Below are 27,275 nucleotides of genomic sequence, written 5' to 3' on the forward strand. Positions count from 1 at the left end.
ATTCATTATAATAATAATCATGTGATGATGATCATTTCCTTTCTTGCGAGCATGCACCATATGAGATCCCCCAATTCCCCCTGTCATCAATTTACAAGGTTGCCACATCGAACGGGCATTCTCATGGTCGAACGAACGAATGGGCGAACAAACAAACGAACGAACGAGCAATCAAACGAACAAACACGTGATCAAAACATAATTAACGAACAACAACATCAGCGAACAATATACAACAACATTCTTGGTTCACAAAATAAATAGCGTTAGTAATATAAAACGTTGAGCGATATAAAATAAAATATACTTCTCTTTCCTCAAATTATATCCACTTTCGATTTCAAACTGCGATAGCTCTCGCTACGAATTATTATCTTCCAAAGGTATATATTTAATTCATCTTAAATTTTCATTAATTAAAATTAATTAATCAAACATTAATTAAAGTTTAGGGCGAACCTATTACCTTTAATTAATATTAAACTTCATTAATAATTAAAAAATAAAACTTATATTTTATTGAGTTCTGTGGATGCGAACTGTGGAATTACTTTGAATTCCGTTCTCTATATATACAATTTTTATGCTACTTTCTATTCTATCTATATACTATCTTTTATGTTCTTTACATATTATCTTTGAACTATCTTTCTAATATACTATCTATATTTTAAATACGCTATCTTTTAATATGCTATCTTATATATTATTTTATATGTTATCTCTTCTATTATTCAAATATTACATCGTAAAGAAATAATTTATAACCCATCTTTTATGGCTGTGCTATCTTTTCTTTAAAATAATCTTTCAAATATTATATCGTAAAGATATAATTCATCTTTTGTGGCTGTGTTATCTTTTTATATATGTTCTTTTTAATATGTTGTCTTTTATATTCCATCTTTTTTACTATCTTTTCATATTATCTTTTATATTATCTTGTGTTCTTTAATCTTTCCGACATTATTTTATATGTTCTTTTAATCCACTTTATGTGTTTTGCTTATAATCTATCTTTTGTGGCTTATAATTATTCTTTCTTATCGTTCTTGTTGTTAAAGATCGCCAAGCCGCAATTGATCGACTCTATTTATCCTATTGGTTCTTTGTCAATCATTCAATAAATATTACATCATGCAGATCATTACTCTTCTTAAATGTTTATCCTTTTCGGCTAATTATTTATCCATCCACACCAATCCACGATTAATTTGTTCGTTCTTAATACTTGATAATTACATTTGGCGGTGGTGTTTTATCATCTTCTCATGCTTGATATTCGGCCGTTTACAACGTAGTTGGATTAAGAAAAAGTTTAAGCTTGAGGAAATAACACCTGGTGACTATAGGGTAATTGTTGCAGCAAACAACAACCCAGTGTTGGCTGTAGAAAATATGTACGAAGTTTTATGTCGAACTCATGCAGAAATTACACAGCATGGTGGGCAAAGACAGACATGGAAGTCTATTATAGAAAGGTGGGGTTGGATTAAACAAGATATTGTAGAACAATTTGTTAATAATTGTACAATATGTGCAGTACGAAAACCATCATTTCACCCTTTAGCAGCAAAGCCTATCATTGCAAGGAATTTTCTATCTCGTGTGCAAGTAAATATTTAATTTATTTTATATTCTTTTTTTTATTATTATTATATTTAATTTATTTTTTATTTTTTTTTAGATGGATCTTATTGATTTATCATTTGACGCAGATGGCGAATATAAATATATTTGCCATGTAAGAGATCACTTTACAAGATTCTCTTGGGCCAGAGCTCTTACTTCAAAAAGAGCTATTGAAGTAGCAGCATATCTTTTTGAACTTTTCCATTTTTTAGGCTCTCCTCCAACTATTTTACAGTCTGACAATGGGAAAGAGTTTTGTGCGGGAGTAATAAAGGAATTAATTGAAATGTGGCCTACAGTAATGATTATAAATGGTCGTCCACGACATCCGCAGTCTCAGGGCCTAGTTGAACGTGCTAATGGAATTTTACAACAAAAGCTTGGTAAGTGGCGAGAGAATACTGGCCGAACTGATTGGTCTTTTGGTCTTAAATTTGTTATTTCAGCTATGAACAATTCATGGTGTCGGTCCCATAAAAAAACACCATATGAACTCGTATATAGTGATAAACCACGTGGAAATTGTACTTTAATTGATGAATTATTTGCAAAAAATATCTATAATGAAGAGGATATACCTGATACTATACAAATATATGATAGTATTGAAGATTTGGATAGTGATATAATAGATGATTTGCAAGGTAAGGTTTTTAATACTAAAAAAATTATTAATTTCAATAATATTTATTAAATTTAATAAAATGTTTTTTTTAATCTAATTGCCAAATTTTATTATTTATCATACTAATACAATTAGAATCAAATATTCCAGTTCAACAATTAGATATTGAAAGAGCAGTGGTCCAAGATCAAGATAATGAAAATAATAGACATATAGTACTTATTGATCCAGTCCTTTTAGATATTACAAATAATACACAGCACGAAGTATTAAGAAATATGGCTCGTCAAGACCTTCAAGATTATACAAATAAGATGGCCAATCAAATGAGCAAGGGAAGAAAAAGAATTAAAGAATATCAGATTGGTGATCTGGTAAGGGTTGCTGTTCCTAAAATTGATAGATTTAGTGTTGATCGACCCACTTTGCCATGTAAAATTATGGAAAAAACTGAAAATAATAAATATAGTTTGGGATCAAAATTTGGAATAATTGGAGTGTATTATTCTGCTAGTGAATTAGAACCACTTGGAACAGAAACTTTTCCTGAATTAGAAGTCATTCCCTTAAACAAAATATCAATTAGAGAGGCTGCACGTCTTCAGAGTGCGGGTTTAGTATCAGGGGGTATATGTAATTGTAAAGGTGAATGCAATAGTAATAAATGTCGCTGTAAGAAGGCAGGTGGAGACTGTAGCAGTAGATGCCATAGTGGACGTTCATGTCAAAATAAATGATGCGGCATTTGTTATATGTAAAAATATATTAATTAGTCAAAAAAATGCATTATTACTGATGTCTTATATGAAAAAATAATAAAGAATTTGAATTTAAGTAATTTCATGTATGCTTAAATCATTGATTTTATTTGTTAATAGATTATACACAATTTTATATTATTCAATATCAGATTTTACATTAAATTTTTTTTCGTTCCTCTTATTATAAATTTTCATTTCTCTAACATCCATGTTTTCTTACTCAAAATCTTATTTACCTATTCTCAAAAAACCATTAATCTATTCCTATTAAAAAAAGAAAAGAGAATGGCTAATATCTAGAAGAAAACACCAACATTATAGATACCATAACACCACCTATTTACCGGGAGAGAGTCCAAATCGAAATGCTAAAAAAAAAGACAAAAGAACGGTCAGTACCGTTCTACTTTACAAATACGCCGATTATTTAAACATATGAGAAAGAAAATAACACCGCAGATACCATAGCACCAAATATTTACCGGGAGAAAGTCCAGACCGAAATGCTAAAAAAAAAAGAAAAAAGAACGGTCAGTACCGTTCTAGGAGAAAGAAACTAACACCATAGACACCATAGCACCAAATATTTACCGGGAGAGAGACCAGACCGAAATGCTAAAAAAAAAGAAAAAAGAACGGTCAGTACCGTTCTAGGAGAAGGAAACTAACACCATAGACACCATAGCACCAAATATTTACCGGGAGAAAGTCCAGGCTGAACTGCTAAAAAAAAAAAGAAAAAAGAACGGTCAGTACCGTTCTAGGAGAAAGAAACTAACACTATAGTAAACATTATAGCATACCTATTTACCGGGAGAGAGCCCAGGCCGAAATGCTAAAAAAAAAAGAAAAAAAAACGGTTAGTACCGTTCAAAAAAGAAAAAATAAAATAAAAATTGAATTCTACCTTAAAACATTTTAACCGTTCCTATTAAAAAAAGAAAAAGAAATGGGTTAAATACGGCTCCTAAAAAGAAAAAAACAAAAAAAACCTACTTAAAATGTTTAACAAAAAAAGAAAAGGTAGGAATGGTTAGTACCGTTCCGAAAAAGAAAAAAACAAAAAAAAAATAAAATAAAAGCTTCCGAACTTACCTCAAAGAGCCAATTAGCCGTAAAGAACCGTTCTTATTAAAAACTTTATAATAATTAAAGTAATTTTTAGTGTAGTTACTAATGAGTTAAACTAACACTATTTCAGATTAATAAAATAGTAAAAAATAGTAGAAAACGATCGATATTTTTTTTAAAAAAAAATTTTTTATTTGCCTCAGATTAAAACCGAGGCACCTCAGATTATCAATGATCCACATCACGCACCTCACATGACGATTTCAATCTGAGGTGCGTGAGTTGCGATCTGAGGCAAGAATCGATCTGAGGCACAACATATATAGGACTAAAAGTTGCATGTATTGGAGAAAAGATAACAATGGTAATTTTAGAATATTTGATGTTCGTTTTCATCAAATTAAGTTACCCTGGGAATAAATGAATAAACAAATTAAAGATTAATTTTTTTTTAATGCATTTTCATTATTTATTTATTTATTATAATTCTTTATACACAACAAAATATAATAGCATTTTTTTTTAGATTAGAGGATCATGCAGGAACAAGTTTAATTATAAATTTTTTCACACAATATATATATATATATATATTAATATTATATACGATCTTTTAATTTCCGGAATTAAATAAGAAATTTAACAAAAATCTAGAACGGCTCATAAATTACATATTGTAAAATACACTATTTTTTTTTTTAACATTTTTTAACACTAAACGTCAAATTTTTATAAGATCATTTTTAAAATTTTTAAAGAAATTTATTCTAATAAAAGAAAGAAAAAAATTATTTTATCGTTATTGACCTTAAAAAAAAAAACTTAACAATTAAAATATGACGCTATCTTAGAATTATTCAAGAAAGGTAAACAGAATAAGGATTAGATAAATAAAGCAGAAGAAAAAAATAATATAAATTTCTCATGTCATTTCTTTCCTAACTTTTAGCATATTTTTTCACTCATATTAAGAGGTTACTCATATTAAGAGGATGTTTAATGAAAGTTGTTTCATTCGGTTTAAATGATCGGCTTTTTGCACCGGTCCGCGCTAAGCCACAAAAAAAAAATTTAAAATTTAAATTAATAGATATAATTCTCCTGTCGAAATTTACTCAGCTTGGAAGTATTCAGATAAAATCGGCACAACCCGTTGTGTATCTTTAACCCTATAATAAAATGTAACAAGTAATACTAATAATTCTGAAAAGGAACATTAGTATATAGTGCTCAGAACGAGTGTATAAGAAATTAAGCTAAATATCCAAGACATAACTAAACAAGTATTATTACACGATCTACGAAAAACAACTTGATTTACCAAAAAACAATATGCACGCCGTGCATATGAATGAATATTCGGTGTTCTGCATAAATACATCATTGTACACTTTTAGTAAGAATTTTCCGTAAATCTAATGTAAAAAGTGTTGATCAATTTATACTATTGCGATAATGATGAACCGATTCTGCGCCAAAAAATAACGATATTTATTTACTACAATTTTTTTCTTTTTTTATTCTTTTTCAAAAATGGGCTATAATAAGCTATTATCAAAATTGGCAGAAAATATACTCGAAATTTTAGACGATGATGAATATTATAATATTACAATTGAAGTTGGCGATGACCCTAACGTGAGAATATTTCGTGCTCACATGGTTATTTTAAAATATCGTTCTCCTTATTTGCGAAAAATATTGTCGACCAATAAAAAAATTGACGGAACTTTGACAAGTATTAAATTACCAAACATTTTACCCGAGACTTTTCAAATAGTATTAAGGTAAAAAATAAAAGATAATGTAAATTAAATATATTTATATTTTTTTTTTTACTTACAATCGTTTTATTTTAGATATATTTATGGGGGGGAAATTTCTTTAGAAGAATATGATATTTCAGATATCATTAAAATATTAATTGCCATCAAAGAACTTGGTCTTGAGGAATTAATTCCTTGTATAGAAACCTTTTTGATTAAAAATAAAAAAAATTGTATGGTACAGAATTTTGATTTGATATATCGAATAAGTTTTGAAAACAATTCTTTCCAAGAACTTCAAAAATATTGTATCGAATTAATTTCCAAAGAGCCGAATAAGATATTTAATTCGCCAAAATTTTCTTCAATTCCAGAAAATCTTTTAATTACACTTATTCAAAATGAAAATATTCGAGTGAATGAAGTACAAGTTTGGGAACATGTGATTAAATGGGGTCTCGCTCAAAATCCCGAACTTTCCTCTGATCCTAAAAGCTGTTCAAAAGAAGATTTCAATACTTTAAAAAATACTTTACAACATTGTATTCCTTTTATTAGATTTCGTAACTTAACTTCCAAAGAATTTTCAAGCAAAGTATTGCCTTATAAAAAAGTTTTGCCAAAGGAATTATATAAGAAGTTATTGGATTATTTTTTGGGTAATGATAGTAACCAGATTATATCGAAAAATATTGATTCTAAAATTATTACATCTCAACATGCTGAATTAATCTCAAGATGGGTCGATAGATTAGAAATTACAAACAAGATACCTCCTTTATACAATTTCGAATTATTATTTCGCGGTTCTCGTGATGGTTTTACGCCAAGTAAATTTCATGAAATTTGTGATAATAAGTCTCGTACTATCACGATTTTTAAAGTAAGCGGAAGTAGCGAAATTCTTGGAGGATACAATCCAATAAAATGGACATCTGGTGGATTTAGTAGTACTAAAAATAGTTTTATATTCTCTTTTAAAAACGGTTATGATACTGAAAATTGTATTATAAGCCGCGTGAAAAATGGAGTGAAGGCTATATATAATAGTCCTTGTTTTTTACCATCATTTGGTAATGATGACTTATCATCAAATGGTTCAGTGATTTGTTGCAAGAGATCTAAAAAATCTTCTTATGAAAAACCGATCAGAGAAACAAGTAATGAAGATGAAATAGAAGAATTCGAGGTGTTTAGAATTTTTTAAGATCGATTTTTAATTTTTCCATAAAGAATTAATGATGGTGTAAATTTCAAGTATAATATTTTTATAAATTAATCTTAAGAACATTTTTTTATTTATTTATGTATTATTTTTTTTTTTAATAAAAAAATAAAATAAAAAAAAAAAATTTAGTAGTTTTTAAGTCACATATCCTTGTGTTTAATTTTTACTGTCGCGTTCTGCCAAAGGGTAAATTATTTGCCGACGATAAATCTTATTGGTAAATTTTATTGTTAATGTGTGCTGTGCAACTTATTTCTTGTGATCTTTGTGGAACTCGGATTCATTAATTTTCCATCCCGTTTAATATAAAAGGGTTGACTATCCACAAGTTGGGTTGGAATTTTACATTCTTATTTAAAAAAAAAAAAAATTATATAGACTCGGTAATAATGACTGATAATAAACTTTTACCAAAATTATCACAAAATTTACTTGAAATTTTAGATGATGAAGAATATTATGATATTACGATTGAAGTTGGCAATGACCCTAACGTAAAAGTATTTCGCGCTCATATGGTTATTTTAAATTATCGTTCTCCTTATTTGCGAAGAATTTTGTCAACTAATAAAAAGAAAAATGATGAAACTTTGACAAGCATCAAATTACCAAATATTTTACCCGAAATTTTTCATATAATCTTAAAGTAAGAAATTATTTTAATAATATGATAAACGAACGTTATTTTGTTGTTGTTTTAATAATATTATGATTTTAATTTTATAAACGTTTAATTTACTTTTAGATATATTTACGGGGGGAAACTTTCTTTTGAAGAATGTGATATTTCTGATATTATTAAAATTTTAATTACCGCCAACGAACTTGGTCTTCAAGAATTAACTCCCTTTTTAGAAACCTTTTTGATAGAAAGCAAAAAAGACTCGATAGATCAGAATTTTGATTTGATATATCAAATAAGTTTTGAAAACAATTCTTTTCCAGAACTTCAAAAATATTGTAATAAATTAATTTCCAAAGAACCGAATAAGATATTTAATTCGCCAAGATTTTCTTCAATTCCAGAAAAACTTTTGGTTACGATTATTCAGAATGATAATCTTCAAATGAACGAAGTTCAAGTTTGGGAACATGTGATTAAATGGGGTCTTGCACAAAATCCTGAACTTTCCTCTGATCCGAAAAGCTATTCAAAAGGTGATTTCGATGCTTTAAAGAATACTTTACAACAATGTATTCCTTTTATTAGATTTCATAATTTTACTTCCAAAGAATTTTCAAAAAATATATTACCTTATAGAGAAATCTTGCCAAAGGAATTGTATGAAAATTTATTGAATGAATTTTTGGATAACAACTACAAACCAATTAAAAAGTCGAACCCTCGTATAATTGAAGAGACTAAGGAAACGAATTCAAAGAATATTGATTCCAGAATTATTACATTTCAACATACTGAATTAATATCAAAATGGATTGATAGATTAGAAATTACGGACAAGATAAAAAATATTTATGAATTTAAATTACTATATCGTAGTGAATTTGATTTTCCAGGAAAATTCCATGAAATTTGTGATAATCAACCCGGTACTGTAACAATTGTTAAATTGAAAGGTAGTAACGAAATTCTTGGAGGGTATAATCCAATAGAATGGAAATATGAAGAAAGTTATAGCGTTACTAAAGATAGTTTTATATTTTCGTTTAAGAATAGTGATAGTATTGAAAATCATATTTTAAGCCGTGTAAAGGATGAAGCAAAAGCTATATATAATGGAAACGATGGACCATCATTTGGTTTTAGGGACTTGCGTATATACGGGAATAAATTGAAATTGTACTGCCGAAAAGCTTCTTACGAAAAACCGATCACGGGAGCGGACACTGTTATTGAAAAATATGAAGTATTCAGAATTGTGAAAGCTTGAAGTATATTTTTAAACGCAACCTCTTTATTGTTTATTAAATTTATATATTCTTTTAATAAAAACTTTGATTCTCCATAATATTAATGAGCTACAGAAGTAATTTAATAAATTTCCATCAATCATTTAATGTGTCAAAGTAACAAAAGTATTTTTATATTGCCAATGATTTTACTAAGTAGAATTTTTAAATTTATTAAGTTATTAAATCGAGTTTTAAATTCGACCTACATTTTTATGGTAAAGATCTGCATCCTATTTAATAATATAAAAAGGCTTTCGACTATTTAGAATTTTCTAATTTCTTCTGAAAAAAAAAAAAAAAAAAAAAAATCGAAAAAAAAAATCGATATAAACAGATAATGACTAATAAATTTTTACCAAAATTATCACAAAATTTACTTGAAATTTTAGATGATGAAGAATATTATGATATTACAATTGAAGTTGGTAATGACCCTAACGTAAAAGTATTTCGAGCTCATATGGTTATTTTGAATTATCGTTCTCCTTATTTACGAAGAATTTTGTCAACTAATAAAAAGAAAAATGATGGAACTTTGACAAGTATTAAATTACCAAATATTTTACCTGAAACTTTTCATATAATTTTGAGGTAAGATAAACGAACATTATTTTATCATTGTTTAACAAATATAATTTTAATTTTATAATCGTTTAATTTACTTTTAGGTATATTTATGGAGGGAAAATTTCTTTTGAAGAATGTGATATTTCTGATATTATTAAAATTTTAATTACCGCCAACGAACTTGGTCTTCAGGAATTAACTCCCTTTTTAGAAACCTTTTTGATAAAAAGCAGAAAAGACTCGATAGAACAGAATTTTGATTTGATATATCAAATAAGTTTTGAAAACGATTCCTTCCTAGAACTTCAAAAATATTGTAATGAATTAATTTCCAAAGAACCGAATAAGATATTTAATTCGCCAAGATTTTCTTCAATTCCAGAAAAACTTTTGGTTACGATTATTCAAAATGATAAACTTCAAATGAGCGAAGTACAAATTTGGGAACATGTGATTAAATGGGGTCTTGCTCAAAATCCTGAACTTTCCTCTGATCCAAAAAGCTATTCAAAAGAGGATTTCAACACTTTAAAGAATACTTTACAACAATGTATTCCTTTTGTTAGATTCCATGACTTAACTTCCAAAGAATTTTCAAACAACATATTACCTTATAAAAAAATCTTACCAAAGGAATTATATGAAAATTTACTAAAAGATTTTTTGGATAATAATTACAAACCAATTAAAAAGTCAAAACCTCGTATAATTGAAGAGATCAAGGAAATAAATCCAAAAAATATTGATTCTAGAATTATTACATTTCAACATGCTGAATTAATATCAAAATGGATTGATAAATTAGAAATTACGGACAAGATAAGAAATCATTATGAATTTAAATTACTATATCGCAGTGGATTTGATGCACCTAAAGGATTCCATAAATTTTGTGATAATCAACCTGGTACTGTAACAATTGTTAAATTGAAAGGTAGTAACGAAATTCTTGGAGGGTATAATCCAATAGAATGGAAATCTGAAGGATGTTATAGCGTTACTAAAGATAGTTTTATATTTTCGTTTAAGAATATTGATAGTATTGAAAATCATATTTTAAGCCGCGTAAAGGATGAAACAAAAGCTTTATATAATGGAAATTATGGTCCGTCATTTGGTTATTGTGACTTGCGTATATACTGCTCTGAATATACGGATAAACTGGGAATTTACTGTAAAAAAATTTCTTACGAAGAACCGATCACGGGAGCGAACCCTGTTATTGAAAAATATGAAGTATTCAGAATTGTGAAAGCTTGAAGTATATTTTTAAACGCAACTTCTTTATTGTTTATTTATATATTTTTTTAAATAAAAATAATATTAATGAGCTACAGCAGTAATTTAATAAATTTAATAAATTTCCATCGATCATTTAATGAGCATGTCGAAGTAACAAAAGTTTCTTACGCTATTTATATTTCCAATGACTTTACTATGTAGAATTTTTAAAATTTATTTAGTCAAGTTATTATGCCTGTAAAATCGAGTTTTTCGTGTTGTTTGATTCGGCCTGCATTTTTATGGTAACGATCTGCATCCTGTTCAATATAAAAGGCTTTCGACTATTTAGAATTTTCTGAAAAAAAAAAAAAAAAAAAAAAATATTTGAAAAAAAAAAAATCGATATAACAGATAATGACTGATAAATTTTTACCAAAATTATCACAAAATTTACTCGAAATTTTAGATGATGAAGAATATCATGATACTAAAATTGAAGTTGGTAATGATCCTAACGTAAAAATATTTCGTGCTCATATGGTTATTTTGAATTATCGTTCTCCTTATTTGCGAAGAATTTTGTCAACTAATAAAAGTAATGACGGAACGTTGACACGTATTGAATTACCAAATATTTTACCCGAAATTTTCCAAATAATCTTAAGGTAATATTATAGAATATTTTGTTTTCATTTCTATAGACTAATTTTGATCTTATAAATATTTTTATTTATTTTTTTTTTAGATATATTTATGGAGGAATACTTTCGTTAGAAGATTATGATGCTACAGACATTATTAAAATTTTGATTGCCGCAAGTGAACTAAGTCTTCAAGAACTAATTCTTCATTTACAATCCTTTTTGATTAAACACAAAGTGAATTGGATGATGCAAAATTTTAGTTTGATATACCAAACGAGCTTTAGAAACAATTCTTTCTTAGAACTTCAAAAGTTTTGTATGGAATTAATTTCTAAAAAACCGGAAAGAATTTTTAAATCACCTGAATTTACTTCAATTCCAGAAAAATCTTTAATTTCGCTTATTCAAAATAATAATATTCGTATGAGTGTGGCTCAGGTTTGGGAACATGTGCTTAAATGGGGTATTGCCCAGAATCCTGAACTTTCTTCAGATCCTTCAAACTATTCAAAGGATGATTTTATTGCTTTAAGGAAAACTTTACAACATTGTATTCCTTTTATTAGGTTTCGTAATCTAACTCCCAAAGAATTTTCTAGCAAAGTGTTACCTTACAAAAAGGTTATACCTAAAGAGTCGTATAAAAATTTAATTAAATATTTTTTGGATCATGATTATAATCAGATCAACAAGTCAGAACCTTCCAAAAGTATCGATTCAACAATTATTTCAGATCAGCATGTTGAATTGATTTCGAAATGGATAGACAAATTGGATGATGTTAATGCATCAGATACGGAAACTCTTGCTTCTATGACTTCAAAATCAAATTCGTTATATGAATTCAAGTTATTATTTCGTGGACCTCGTGATGGACTAACACCTGATGAATTCTATGAAATTTGCGATAATCAGTCTTTTACTGTAACAGTTATTAAAGTGAAAAATAGTAACGAAATTCTTGGAGGGTATAATCCAATTTCATGGTATAACAATCCGACATACGGCATCACTAATGATAGTTTTATATTCTCTTTTAAGGATAAGAATGATTATATTTTGAGTCGTGTAAAAGATCCAAAGTTTGCTATAGTTAATAGCACTTTTTATGGTCCATCATTTGGTAATGGTGATCTTATATTAAGAGGAAACAACTTTTATAATAATAGTTATTGTAGTAAACATTCTTACGAAAGAGCAATCAGGGAAACTGAAGGAATATTTTCGGTAAAAGAGTATGAAGTATTTCAAATTGTAAAGAATTCATTCTAAAGAATTATTTTATATTTAACTTTTTAGAAATTTCTCTTATTCGGGAAATTATTGAATTTTTATTACGCTCTGATAGATTTTATTAATACTATTTTTTTTAAAAACATTTTTTTTAAATATTTGGTAGCTAAAGTAATTATGAAAATAAAAAAAATAAAAAAAAAATTGATTTATAAATTTAATTTATATATTCTTATTTACGTAATTTAATGACTAAACATTGAAAAATAATTAAATTCACGTAATAATTTTAAAATAAAATTGGTTAAATGTTTATGAAAAAAACTATCACTGAATCTGGATAAATTTACGACTATACTTGTCGGCGATAGAATTTCTTATTAATAGTTATAGTTTTATGAATTAAATTACAGTTCTAAATTGTTGAGCTTTATTGTAATATTGTACTGTATATATATACCGTAATTTACTTTATTTATAGAATAAATACATTGTGCATCGAACAAACTATCACATGGTGTACGCGATATGATTTAGTAATAATGCTTGACAATTTTAACCACATTCTTTAGGAATCGATTTCTTTTTCTATACCTTCGTCTTGTTCATATTGTGCAAGAATTTTTTTAGCATCGTCATTTCCACCTTCAGCTGATTCTTTAAGTAACATAAAGGCCTTTTCTTTATCAATATCAACTATAATCCCATGAAGAAAATAATACCCTAGTTTATATTTCCCGTTTACACATCCTTTATCAGCCGCTTGTTTATAATAATCAAATGCTCTAATGAGATTTTTATTAACACCTTTACCTATTTCATAAATATTTCCTAGTTCATATAATACAAAATCATTATCATTTTCTGCGGATTTTTTATACAAATAATTAACTAGATTTAAATCACTTATTATATTTTCTTCATTATCATAAATTGATTTAAGAAATTCTATATTTTCTTTTTCAGTTATCTTATCATATAATTCAAATCCTTTTTCTTTATCAATTTCAGTCCCAATTCCTTTTATATAACAATATCCAAGACTAAGTTTCGCGTTTAAATATCCCTTTTCAACTGATTTTTTATATAATTCAAATGCGTCAGTTTCATTTTTATTTACACTTATTCCTAATTCATAACATATACCTAAATTATCATATGCAACTTCATCTCCATTTTCTGTTGCTTTTTGTAACCAATAAACTGCCTTTTCCAAATCTTTTTCAGCTTTATTACCCCAGAAATATAAGATTCCAAGATTATTTTGTGCATTAATACTTCCCTTATCAGCTGCAATTTTGTATAACTCAAAAGCTTTTGCTTTATTAATTTCAGTTCCGATTCCTTTATCATAACAATAACCAAGTTGACATTGAGCATTTAAATATCCTTGATCAGCTGATTTATTATAATATTCAAAGGCTTTGATTTTATCTTTTACAGTACCTTTACCATTTTCATATAAAATTCCAAGATTACTTTGTGCAATACATGATCCTTTATCTGCAGCAATTTTATATAATTCAAACGCCTTAAATTTGTCAACTTCAGTACCAATTCCTTTTTCATAACAATAACCAAGTTGACATTGAGCATTTAAAAATCCTTGATCAGCTGATTTTTTATATAATGTAAAAGCTTTAACTTCATCTTTTTCAATTACTTCACCATTTACATATAAATTTGCAAGATTATATTGGCCAACACTAGAATCTTTTTCAGCAGCAATAGTGTACAATTCAAATGCTTTTGCAAGATTAACTTCAGTTCCAATTCCTAAAGAATAACAATATCCAAGTTCAAGTTGTGCATTTAAATAATCTTTATCAGCAGATTTTTTATAATATTCAAATGCTTTAATTTCATCTTTATCTACACCCACTCCTGATTTATAACAATTTCCTAAACTATATTCTGCTACTTCATATCCACTTTCTGCTGCTTTATTATACCAGTAAATAGTTTGTTCTAAATCTTTTTCTATTCCTTTACCATTTTTATATAAAATTCCAAGATTATATTGTGCAATAGTATGATTTTTTTCAGCCGCAATTTTATAAATTTCAAATGCTTTTGTTTTATTAGTTTCAGTACCAATTCCACTATCATAACAATATCCAAGTTCAAATTGAGCATTTAAATAACCTTGATCAGCAGATTTTTTATAATATTCAAATGCTTTAATTTCATCCTTTTCTACACCTTTTCCATATTTATAACAACCAGCTAAATTATATACTGCCACTTCATTTCCATCCTGTGCTGCTTTTTTATACCATTTAAAAGCTTCCTCCAAATTCTTTTCAACCCCTTCACCTTTTTCATATAAACAACCAATACTGTTTTGTGCATTTATATTTCCATTTTCAGCAGCAATTTTATATAATTCTAATGCTTTTATTTGATTAATCTCAGTACCAATTCCATTATTATAACAATAACCAAGCTCAAATTGAGCATCTGAAAAATCTTTATCAGCAGATTTTTTATAATATTCAAATGCTTTAACTTCATCTTTTTCAACTTCTAATCCAAATTTATAATGATTTCCTAAATAATATTGAGACATTTCACAACCATTTTCTGCTGCTTTATTAAACCAATAAAATGCTTGTTTTAAATCTTTTTCTATACCATCACCATATTCATATAAAAGCGCTAAACTATTATATGCAATATTATATTCTTTTTCAGCAGTAATTTTAATTAATTCATATGCTTTTATTTTATTAATTTCAGTTCCAATTCCATTAATATAACAATAACCAAGTTCAAATTGAGCTTCTAAATATTCTTGATCAGCAGATTTTTTATAATATTCGAATGCTTTACCTTCATCTTTTTCAACTATAAACCCTAATTGATAATAATTACCTAAATTATATTGTGCTATTTTACATCCATTCTCTGCTGCTTTATTATACCAATAAATAGCTTTATTATATCTTTCATAATTTTTTATAATATCACCATTTTGATATAAAATACCAAGATTACATTGAGCATTAACATGATCTTTTTCAGCAGCAATTTCATAAAATTCAAATGCTTTTAATTTATTAATTTCAGTTCCAATTCCAAAATCGTAACAATAAGCAAGTTCAAATTGAGCATTTAAAAATTCTTGATTAGCAGATTTTTTATAATATTCAAATGCTCTTTTTTCATCTTTTTTTACAAATTCACCACTTTTATAATAATTACCTAAATTATATTGTGCAGATTTATTTCCATTTTCAGCTGCTTTACTATACCAATAAATAACTTTATCAAAATCTTTTTCTATTCCAATTTCATTTAAATAACAATTACCCAATATATATTGTGCAAGAGGATATTCATTTTCAGAAGATTTTAAATACCATTTAAAAGCATTTTTATAATCTTGATTTATTCCTATTCCATTTTGATAACAAATACCTAAATTATATTGAGCATGTAAATCACCTTCATTAGCAGCTTTTAAATACCATTCAAAAGCTTTTTTTTCATCTTTAATTATTCCAATACCATTTTGATAACAATAACCTAAATTATTTTGTGCATTAGAATTTCCACCTTTTGCAGATTTTAAATAAAATTCAAATGCTTTAAATTCATCTTTCTTTTTTCCTACACCATGTTGATAACAATAACCTAAATTATTTAATTCTATTAATTCATTCTTTTCTAATAATAATTGATTTTCATTAAAATCATCTTTATTATCTTGAGATTCAAAATATTTTTCCATATTAATTAATTCATCTTTACATATATTAATTTTTAATCCATTAAAATTTTCAAATTGATTATATGACATAACATGATGAACATTTTCTAAAATTTTAAATTCTTTTGAAATCATAATTTTTTTATCTAAAATAATATCTTTATAATAATAAAATGATAATAAATATTTTGAAATAATAATATTAAGTAATTGATAAGTAGATTTTAATTTTTTATTTTCATCATTTTCATAATTTTTAATTGATTTTAAATAATATATTAAAATATCATCATTATCATTATCATCATCATCATAACCTATACCATTTTCATAAAAAAATCCTATTAAACTTGAAAACCAATTTTCATTCTCTTCATGTTCTTTCATTATTTTTAAAAAAATCCTTGTATCTTTTTCATTATAATTAAAATAATCTTGGATCCATTCCGTTAAAGTATTTTTAAAATTTTTATAATTTTCTATGTTTATGATTTGACGATAAAATTCTTTTAAAAATTCTTTTAAAAAATTTTCATCATCATTTGAAATATTTGACGTCATTTTTTTTTTGGGTTTCTATTTTTTTTTGAAAATAAATAAATAAATAAATTAATAAGTAGAACAATATTAAAAAAAAAAATTTTTTTTTTATTATACGAAAGATAGTTGTGGTTAACGTTAAAGTAAACACAATCTAATTACTAATCGCTCAAAATAGAGTAGTAAATAAATAAGTAAAAATAAAAAAAAAATTTCTTTTTCTTTGTTAAAAAAAAAATCCTTTTTTGTTTAAAAAAAAAGCTGAGGGGACGCAGTCACGCAGTTATTATTTGGATTGACAAAAACTTGGATGTGTAACTTGTGGTACCAATAATTTTATTGTAAGGGCTTCGGCACGGCATTCTCTATTTATTTGTGCTACGCACTTTATATTAAAATACACATCATTTTAATGGAAATATGTAAAATAATAATATCCGAAATAATATCCAAAAGAGGTATAAAAAAGGAGGGATGGGTGTTACACTATTACCAGCGAAATAAAAATAAAATACAATTATAAAATTGAAAACCGTATATGTACCGATTGTATTATATATTGTTGGGATCTTATAAATTAATAAAGACGTTTAATAAAAGAATTTAAGGTAATATATTATGCAGTACAAGAAAGTTTTAAACTTTGAACGAAATCAAAGACATAATCTACCGCAGAATTTGCATAACATTACTGCGGTTACAGTTACGACTGTGTAAAAATATACTGTACCTCATCACACAATTTTTATTTTATATGAGAGGTATAATCCTCGCCACATCTTTACGTAATGAATGATAGAATGACCTTACGAGGACGTATGGTGGTTATACTGTATATGAATTTAATAATTTACTGTACTATACTTATTTATTGTAACCTAATTTTGGTATAATAATATATTATTTAGGGTCATAAAAAAAATATAAATTCTTTCAAACAATTTTATAAAATAATTAAAATAATTTTAAATATAAAGTGTTAATGTATAAAAACATTTAACTAAATAACAGATAAATTAAATAATCAATCTAATCCATATTTCACGATTTCACGAGTATTTCACGCATAAATTTTATTTTTTATAATACCGTAAAAAAAACATTTTAGCGAAATGAAAGCCGATATTTTTATGAGACATCCAATATTGAAAACGTTATTATAAGTAACATTAATTCCTATTGGTCACCGCAGTATTCTTACAGTTATTAGATTGGGGGATATTGGTCTTCGACCGATATCTCTTTCCCCATTCAATAACTATTTATTGTAATTAACAATCTCTAAATTTAGAATATCCCGAGTTTAACTAAGCTTAGGAACATTTTAACCATTTTTAAAAACAGAACCGAGGTCGACGAGTCGAGGTATTCAAAAAATTTTTTTATCGATCAACAATCATGTAACTTTGAGGCTCCCGGCTCCCAAATGAGATTCCTCTTTATAATATTCGGATAAGAGCATTATTTAAAATAGGTATCACTCATAAAAATGGGCATATAATTATTAGTTCTGTTGAAATTTGCATAAAAATATTATACACAAAGGCTTTCTAAGCTTTCTAAAAGATGGATACTTAAATTTTAGTATAAATTTCGCTTAAACATATAAATGACATGTGAAGACTTCATATTGAATTTGTTTACTTTGTTTATTTAATTTCTCGATCTATTCATTTATGGGATATGGAACATCCAATATATGCCTTCGTAGTCTTTACGCCATATAAAGAACGCTATAACATTTCCTGTTAATTATTGTTCTTATAAGTTATAACCCCATAAATAATGATACTTTTGATGGAATTATTATACTAACTTTACTTTACTATTATATAATGATAGTAAGCGATGAAGTTAGATTAGAGTTAGGATATTTTCTGCCACAACGCACCATTCTTATTTTTTTTGCTTATTCTGGGAAAAAGTTAATCGTAATATTATTATTAGTTAACATAGGAAATAGAAAATCAACACGTATCTTACTCGTATCTTATAAAATAATTTTAAATATTAAAAAATGGATATGATTATATAATTTATTATAAATCAACAAAAATAATAAAACACAAATTTCTAGTAAAATATTTTTTTCAAAATTTTACATAATTTGAAATACATTATTATGGTTAGTCTTAAACCGATTTGGCCATATTTATTATCGATACCAATTTTAAATATTTCAAGTTCTAAAGAGTTTGGATAACCAATTTTACTGATCTGTTTTTTATAAGTTGTATAAGTTGTATTTTCACCAAAAATTTGGTATAATCGTAGGTCACCATTACCAAATGATGGACCCTTACTATATCCAACGTTCTTACTTATAGATTCCTTAGATTCCTTTTCATTCTTTACGCGACTTAAAATGTAATTTTCAATATATTTACTATCAAATGAGAATGTAAAATTATCCTTAGTAATACCATAATTGCGTTACTATCTTCAACTTTAACCAATGTTACAGTATGAGGTTGACCTATATAAATTTCATGGAACTTTTTAAACCTGTTAAACCTCTCATCACGAGAATCACGAAGTAGTCGTTTATCTGTACCGTAATTTCTAATCTATCAATCCATTTTGAAATTATTTCAACATGTTGAGATGCAATTATCTTAAAATGTTATTTAATCTTGTTAGTTGAAATCTTTTGCTTATCCAATAAATTATTATCATATAATACCTGATGCAAATGATATATATATTCTTGTGACTCGCTATCACTATTTGCAATATCTAATGCAGATTTTTGTTTTGAAATAGATATATATATATAGGGTAATGATTCCTTGCTGTCATTATTCAAAAAATAATTTAGTAAATCATTATATAATTCCTTTGGTAAGATTTTTTTATAAGATTTACTTTATTCAAAAATTCCCTTGAAGTTAAATTACGAAATCTAATAAAAGGTATACAATGATGTAAAGTATTCTTTAAAACATTAAAATCATCTCTTAAAAACTAAGCTTGTAGGATCAGAAGAAAGTTCTGGATTTTGAGCGAGTCCTCATTTAATTACGTGTTCCTATACTTCAATTTCTTTCATTTGAAAATTATCATCTTGGATAAGCGTGAATAAAAGTCTTTCTGGAATTGTAGAAAAATTTGGAGAATTAAATATCTTTTCTGGCTCTTTAGAAATGAAATCAGTACAATATTTTTAAAGTTCTGGGAAAGAATCGTTTCTAAAGCTTATCTGATATACTAATTCAAAATTTTGTTCCATCCAGTTTTTTTTTGTTTTTCAATTAGCTAGGTTCATTAGTAATAACCAAGATTTTAAATGATATCTGAAATATCATATTCTTCCAAAGAAAGTCTTCCTCATAAATATATCTGAAAAAAAAAATCACTTTGTACCTTAATAATATGTGAAAAAAATCGGGTGAAATATTTGGTAATTAATGTGTTAAAATTCAAACATTTGTCTTTTATTAGTTGATAAAATTCTACGCAAATAAGGAGATCGATAATTTAAAATAACCATATGGGCACGAAATACTTTCACATAAGGGTCACTACCAACTTCAATTGTAATATCATAATATTCTTCATCATCTAAAATTTCAAGTAAATTTTGATAATTTCGGCAAAAGTTTATTATCAACCATTATAATCTTGAAAGGTTCACCACGACACCACCGGTTAAAATTACCTCCGTAAATGCAGATCAGATGTGTAACAAAGATCAGTTCCACAAACAAACTTAGCGTTTAAGTAATTAAATTTATCCTTACGACTTGATAGTTGAGCCAGTACAATTTCCGATCATTTAAATAAACCGGTTAGCCTTTAGATTGATTTAATGCTTTATATTCTTCCACTTACGCAATTGATACATGCATTTGACGTGTACTACGTAAATACAATTGCTCCATATATAAAAAATAATTATATAATTTTTTTTTATCAGGATAAATATACAGATTTTTTTTTATATCAAGATATTGAAATATAACTTTTTTTTTTATTAATAAAATATTCGATATTTATTACAAAATCAACAGACCATTTTACTCAATTTTAAATATTTCAATTTCTAAAAAGCCTGAATAATCGGCTTTGCTGATCAGTTTTTCATAAGTTCTAAGTTTACAATTGATTCCTAAATAAGTATAAACTTGGTATAAACTCAGGTCGCCATCACCAAATGATGGACCTATACTATATCTATCGATCTTACTTATAGCTTTCTTTTCATTCTTTACGCGACTTAAAATGTAATCTTCAATATCACCATTATTAAATGAGAATATAAAACTATCCTTAGTAACACCATAATTACCATCAAATTTCCATTCAATAGGATTATATCCTCCAAGAATTTCGTTATTACCTTCAGCTTTAACTAATGTTACAGTATGAGGTTGATCTACACAAATTTCATGGAACTTTTTAAACCTGTTAAACGCCCCACTAGATCCATCACGAGAATCACGATATAATAATTTGAATTCATAGGAAGTAGTCGGCTTGTCTGTAATTTCTAGTCTATCAATCCATTTTGAAATTATTCCAGCATGTTGAGGTGTAATTATCTTAGAATCAATATTTTTAATCTTGTTAGTTGAAACATTTTGCTTATTATTATCATGTCCCATTAATCGTCTCGTAGATGTACCTGATGCCAATGATACATATTTTTGTGACTCTTTATCACTGTTTGTAACCCTAGCAATATCTAATGTAGATTTTTGTTTTGGAACAGATATACGAGGTAATGATTCCTTGATGTCGTTTTCCAAAAAATGATTTAATAATTCTTTATATGATTCCTTTGATAAAATTTTTTTATAAGGCAATACCTTCTTTGAAAATTCTATTGAATTTAAATTATGAAATCTAATGAAAGGAATACATTGTTGTAAGGTGTTTTTTAAAGTATTGAAATCATCCTTTGAAAAATTTGTAGGATCAGAAGGAAGTCCTGGATTTTGAGCGAGTCCCCATTTAATTACATATTCCCATACTTGAATTTCTTTCATTTGAAGATTATCATTTTGGATAAGCGTGATTAGAAGTCTTTCCGGAATTGTAGAAAAATTTGGAGAATTAAATCTCTTTTCTGGTTCTTTATAAATTAAATCAGTACAATATTTTTGAAGTTCTAAGAAAGAATCGTTTTCAAAACTTGTCTGATATATTAATTCAAAATTTTGTTCCAACCAGTTTGTTCTGTTTTTAATTAAAAAAGATTCTATATAAGGAATTAACTCTTGAAGGTTAAGTTCGTTAGCAATAACCAAGATTTTAATGATATCTGAAATATCATATTCTTCCAAAGAAAGTTTTCCCCCATAAATATATCTGAAAAAGAATTAGTTGTTTGTAATTAAAAATATATACATACACAAGTTAACGCAAAAAAGAATAAAATATAAAACTCTTGTACCTTAATAATACATGAAAAAATTCAGGTGAAATATTTGGTAATTTAATATTTGTCAAAATTCCATCATTTTTCTTTTTATTAGTTGATAAAATTCTACGCAAATAAGGAGAACGATAATTTAAAATAACTATATGGGCACGAAATACTTTAACATAAGGGTCACTGCCAACTTCAATTGTAATATCATAAAATTCTTCATCATTTAAAATTTCAAGTAAATTTTGTGATAATTTCGGTAAAAATTTATTATCAGCCATTATAATCTTGAAAGGAAAGGGTGAGGAAAAAATTTGTTCAAACTTCCGAGCTTTTTTTTTGAACAAAATTGATCGGTTAAATTACCTCCGTATAGTAACTTAATGTGCAACAGGGATCATACGTTCCACAAACTAACTCATAAAGCATTAAATCGCAAATTTAATTCCACTTACGCAATTATTTGCTGATCCTCATGTGATGGGTAGAAATATTGTGTAACAATTGCGGGGCTATGATTTATAATTAAAATGAAAACGTTCTGAATCTCACGTTCTCAATTTTCAAAAATGTCAAAAGGACACTTTACTCCCGGAAAACTTGTTGCTATTGGTAACCTGGTGGCAGAACCTCATTATGGTCTTTTTTCACAAGATTGGTGGTATTATTCTGATTCCCAAATTCAAGATTCTAATACCCATGCTATTCCAATAAGACTTGGCTTTCAAGTTGCTTTAAACTCAATCAATAACACTTCATTATTAGAATAGTTTGCAACTTGGAAAATCCAAATACACCAGGTTTATTTGTGAAGGGAAGGAATTAATAGTGGAGTTTTATCTAGTTCTTCTGCTGCTATTTACACCATTTATGGATGTGTATTTGGTAATAAAAATAAAACAAAATATCTGGGAGCAACAATGTTAGGTTTTCATGATTCTTACATGATTCAACAAATGCTCAATAATGTGGATTTCCATCCTTTTACAATTTGTTTATATAATATTACAATTATTATATCATCTATTCCAGATAATAATATTACGAAGGGTTTGCAACTAGTTTTATGTATTAATATAAACAAAAACAAAGTGTAATATGACAGAAGATCAAGGAAGGATTATTTTCAATTAGTATTTTTCAAGATGGTTAAATAGTAAACCAATTTCAAGACGTAACAGCTTCTTCAGTTTGGAATCAAACCCAATTATTGCAGAATTGTAATGGATCAATCTTTTTGGAATTAATCATCCACTTGTGCGATTTAAATTTAAAGAATGTTATGAAAGACTATTTCTAAGACCTGCACCCTTGATGATTGGAATAATGAAAGAATCATGCAATACATGTTCAAATTATACCTAAAAAAGCATGTACCCAGAAATGATTAACTTTGGTATCATACTTTAAGTTGTTCGTATAATCAAAAAAGTACTATTATTGAAATAAAAAGCTTTATTCATGATGTTTATAATGATGATCATGAATTAACATTCATGAACTTTGGGCATGGAGAGTAATACTTGAAGCAATTGGATTTAAAAATATTACTCCATTTGAAAGGGACGTATCTGATATAAGTATTATTATAAAAAATATTACATTATTTATTCACTATCTAATTAAAAAATATCCCATAGATGGAATTTTGGAATCGTGCTAAGGATCCTAAAGGTGATAGTGATTTGTTTTCAAATGGATTTTTGAATACTACGCTAAATTCAACAATTAGAAATGATGAATTTGAAAATTAAAAGACACTGCAAATGATTTTTGGTATTCATTATGTGAAAGTCTTGATGCCAATCCTAATGGTTCAAATGGAAAAATTCAAATTTTATCATGAAAAATCTACAGGTATGATAAATTATAATTGTATAATACATAATAAATAAAGAAATATAACTAAATACAAAATCTCACTTAGGTTTCACCAAAAATAGTTCACACTACTCGTGAACATCACCATAAAAATGGTCCAGGCTGTAAGGTTCTTGATAAACCTATTATTGTTTGTAAATGAATGGCTAAATTTAAAGAAAGAGAATTTTAATTATTTTTTGCTGATAAAGAAAATATAAATGTTACGATTATTTTATACACACGAGCAATTCCATGTAATGGTGCGTCTAATATTAATAAAAGAAATATGATTTTAATAATTGAAATGCTATAAATAATAATAAGCGGGAAGATAAATAAAATAAATGTAGTAAATATAGTACCCAGTTCTAACAATGAATAAATTGACTCTAGCACTTGAATAATAAAAGGTTATTAAGTTATTTATAAAAGAATTGCAACAATGTTGTAGCAAATTTACATTTTGAAATAGTAAACATTGTTTGGTTCTAGAATATTCAGGCTCATAATTCCCTTACTGTTGATATTCGGATGATATATTCTTGTTGTAAAGTTAAGCTAATATGAACATAATATAAGTATGTAATAAAATATATCAAAATGTATAAATAAAATGTATTAGTTTTAAAGGTTTAACTCATGATCAACAAGAAAGTTGTATTTTTATAATTTAGTGATGAAAATGAAAATTGGTATCTTCATTTTGCATAAATAATATTACACAAACTTCTATATATATTCGAATAAAGGGCGTTTAAATGTATTTACCCTATTTTTTTTTTAAAAAGAATTTCAATAAAATTATTTAGTAATGGCTCAAAGTAATGATAAAGGTAAAAGCATATAATATGAATATAGATATCTAATACAAATTGAAATTGCTCTAAAATTTTTTTCAAACCAAATTTGTAATATAATGAAACTAGTTTCAAAAATTGAGAAAGATAAAGGTAAGAAAATTATTAACAGCTTGTAAATTATAAAAATATAATTTAAATTTTTTAAACTATTTCTAAAAATTATTTTACTATATTAGCTCGTAAGTAATAGGTTATCCTATAATCGGAATGATAATTAAATTACTTCTTTTATTTTATATAACCAAATAATTTATTTTAATATTACTAATATTATTATAGTTGGTAGTTATTAGCTATTTTTTTTATTGTATTTTACATGATATTTTAAATAACTAAATTTTCTATTAATATAATTGTTTAATAATTATTAATATTATAGAAAGTAAGTATTTAATTTTATATTAATTTAAAAGTATTAAATATAATTTAAATTAATAATATTATTTATTTAAATAATTAGATTGTAAGTTACTGTATATACTTAATAATTATAATATTTTTTCTAATTGATTATAATTACTTTACTTTATAATTATTATTAATTAATAATGCTACAGGGTGTAAGTTATTTATTTAATCTATTATATTTATACATATAATTTAACTAAATTCTTTATTTAAAAAATTATTTTATATTTCTTTTAGTTGGTAAGTTATAAGTTATTTATTTAATTCTATTATATTTATATGATGTTTACGTATAATTTAAACTAACTAAATTCTTTATCTAAAAAATTATTTATTTAATAATATAGCGAGTATGTTATTTTTATATTTATATAATATTTACGTAAATTTAAACTAACAAATTCTTAACTTAAAAAAATATTCAAATATTTTAGATCGTAAGTAATTTATTATATTATATAATATTTACATATAATTTAAACTAACTAAATTCTTTATTTAAATTATTTTGTAATTTCTTTTAGTTAGTAAGTTATAAGTTATTTATTTAATTCTATTATATTTATATAATGTATACATATATTTTAAACTAACCAAATTCTTTATTTAAAAAATTATTTATTTAATAATATAGCTAGTATGTCATTTATTTAATTCTATTATATTTATATAATATTTACATATAATTTAAACTAACTAAATTCTTTATTTAAAAATTATTCAAATATTTTAGATCGTAAGTGATTTATTATCATATTTATAATATTTACATAACATATAATTTAAACTAACTAAATTCTATATCAAATATTTTAGATTGTAGGTAATTTATTATATTTATATAATATTACATATAATTTAAACTAACTAAATTCTATATATAAAATTAAATATTTTAGATTGTAAGTAATTTATTATATTTATATAATAGCTTCACATAATTTAAACTACTAATTAAATTCTTTATTTAAAAAATTATTCAAATATATTAGCTTGTAAGTAATTTATTAGTATATTTATATAATATTTACATATAATTTAAACTGATTAAATTTTTTATTTAAAATATTATTCAAATGTTTTATATTGTAAGTAATTTATTATTATATTTATATAATATTTAAATATAATTTAGACTAACTAAATTCTTTATTTAAAAAATTATTTTGTAATTTCTTTAGTTGGTAAGATATAAGTTATTTATTTAATTCTATTATATCTATATAATATTTACATATAATTTAAACTAACTAAATTCTTTATTTAAAAAATTATTTATTTAATAATATAGGCAGTATGTTATTTATTTAATTCTATTATATTTGTATTATGTTTACATATAATTTAAACTAACTAAATTCTTTATTTAAAAAATTATTTATTTAATAATATAGGCAGTATGTCGTTTTTAATTCTATTATATTTATATAATATTTACATATAATATAAACTAACTAAATTCTTTTATTTAAAAAATTATTTATTTAATAATATAGGGAGTATGTTATTTATTTAATTCTATTAATATATTTATATAATTATTATAATATTTACATATAATTTAAAAATTCATTACAATATTTTAGATTGTAAGTAATTTATTATATTTATATAATATTTAAATATAATTTAAACTAACTAAATTCTTTATTTAAAAAATTATTCAAATATTTTAGACTGTAAGTGATTTATTATATTTATATAATGTTTACATATAATTTAAACTAACTAATTCTTTATTTAAAAATTATTCAAATATTTTAGATTGTAAGTAATTTATTACATTTATATAAAATTTACATATAATTTAAACTAATTAAATTCCTTATTTAAAAAATTATTCAAATATTTTAGAT

The 27,275-nt window shown here is 25.3% G+C and overlaps 7 protein-coding genes across 7 annotated transcripts; 5 read left to right on the forward strand and 2 right to left on the reverse strand.

Annotated features, from left to right (window-relative positions):
- The first annotated feature begins 5,619 nt into the window (after positions 1-5,619).
- On the forward strand, positions 5,620-7,197 carry OCT59_021152 (uncharacterized protein). Its single transcript, XM_066149662.1, has 2 exons — positions 5,620-5,876; positions 5,949-7,197. Exons 1-2 carry the CDS (start codon positions 5,623-5,625, stop codon positions 7,060-7,062), a joined length of 1,368 nt encoding a protein of 455 aa, XP_065990548.1. The 5' UTR covers positions 5,620-5,622; the 3' UTR covers positions 7,063-7,197.
- Positions 7,198-7,423: 226 nt separating this feature from the next.
- On the forward strand, positions 7,424-9,068 carry OCT59_021153 (uncharacterized protein). The gene is made up of 2 exons (XM_066149664.1): positions 7,424-7,729; positions 7,829-9,068. The coding sequence occupies exons 1-2, from the start codon at positions 7,473-7,475 to the stop codon at positions 8,973-8,975; spliced, it is 1,404 nt and encodes a 467-aa protein (XP_065990549.1). The 5' UTR covers positions 7,424-7,472; the 3' UTR covers positions 8,976-9,068.
- Positions 9,069-9,272: 204 nt separating this feature from the next.
- On the forward strand, positions 9,273-10,956 carry OCT59_021154 (uncharacterized protein). Its single transcript, XM_066149665.1, has 2 exons — positions 9,273-9,588; positions 9,666-10,956. Exons 1-2 carry the CDS (start codon positions 9,335-9,337, stop codon positions 10,822-10,824), a joined length of 1,413 nt encoding a protein of 470 aa, XP_065990550.1. The 5' UTR covers positions 9,273-9,334; the 3' UTR covers positions 10,825-10,956.
- A 246-nt stretch (positions 10,957-11,202) lies between these two features.
- On the forward strand, positions 11,203-12,704 carry OCT59_021155 (uncharacterized protein; the record flags this gene model as incomplete). The annotated part of the gene is made up of 2 exons (XM_066149666.1): positions 11,203-11,453; positions 11,534-12,704. The coding sequence occupies 2 exons, from the start codon at positions 11,203-11,205 to the stop codon at positions 12,702-12,704; spliced, it is 1,422 nt and encodes a 473-aa protein (XP_065990551.1).
- A 529-nt stretch (positions 12,705-13,233) lies between these two features.
- On the reverse strand, positions 13,234-16,938 carry OCT59_021156 (uncharacterized protein; the record flags this gene model as incomplete). Its single annotated transcript, XM_066149667.1, has 1 exon — positions 13,234-16,938. One exon carries the CDS (start codon positions 16,936-16,938, stop codon positions 13,234-13,236), a length of 3,705 nt encoding a protein of 1,234 aa, XP_065990552.1.
- Positions 16,939-20,854: 3,916 nt separating this feature from the next.
- Positions 20,855-22,569, reverse strand: OCT59_021157 (uncharacterized protein; the record flags this gene model as incomplete). Its single annotated transcript, XM_025322963.2, has 2 exons — positions 20,855-22,227; positions 22,313-22,569. The coding sequence occupies 2 exons, from the start codon at positions 22,567-22,569 to the stop codon at positions 20,934-20,936; spliced, it is 1,551 nt and encodes a 516-aa protein (XP_025164872.2). The 3' UTR covers positions 20,855-20,933.
- Positions 22,570-22,857: 288 nt separating this feature from the next.
- On the forward strand, positions 22,858-23,058 carry OCT59_021158 (uncharacterized protein; the record flags this gene model as incomplete). Its single annotated transcript, XM_066149668.1, has 1 exon — positions 22,858-23,058. One exon carries the CDS (start codon positions 22,858-22,860, stop codon positions 23,056-23,058), a length of 201 nt encoding a protein of 66 aa, XP_065990553.1.
- Positions 23,059-27,275: the final 4,217 nt, after the last annotated feature.

Source organism: Rhizophagus irregularis, chromosome 3, assembly GCF_026210795.1.
Source record: "Rhizophagus irregularis chromosome 3, complete sequence".
Taxonomy (NCBI): domain Eukaryota; kingdom Fungi; phylum Glomeromycota; class Glomeromycetes; order Glomerales; family Glomeraceae; genus Rhizophagus; species Rhizophagus irregularis.

Excerpts from the sequence above, each read along its gene's own strand:
- OCT59_021152 (XM_066149662.1), top strand. The coding sequence starts at position 5,623 with ATGGGCTATAATAAGCTATTATCAAAATTGGCAGAAAATATACTCGAA. Across the intron at positions 5,877-5,948 it reads ACTTTTCAAATAGTATTAAG|ATATATTTATGGGGGGGAAA; the intron begins GTAAAAAATAAA and ends GTTTTATTTTAG.
- OCT59_021153 (XM_066149664.1), top strand. The coding sequence starts at position 7,473 with ATGACTGATAATAAACTTTTACCAAAATTATCACAAAATTTACTTGAA. Across the intron at positions 7,730-7,828 it reads ATTTTTCATATAATCTTAAA|ATATATTTACGGGGGGAAAC; the intron begins GTAAGAAATTAT and ends ATTTACTTTTAG.
- OCT59_021154 (XM_066149665.1), top strand. The coding sequence starts at position 9,335 with ATGACTAATAAATTTTTACCAAAATTATCACAAAATTTACTTGAAATT. Across the intron at positions 9,589-9,665 it reads ACTTTTCATATAATTTTGAG|GTATATTTATGGAGGGAAAA; the intron begins GTAAGATAAACG and ends ATTTACTTTTAG.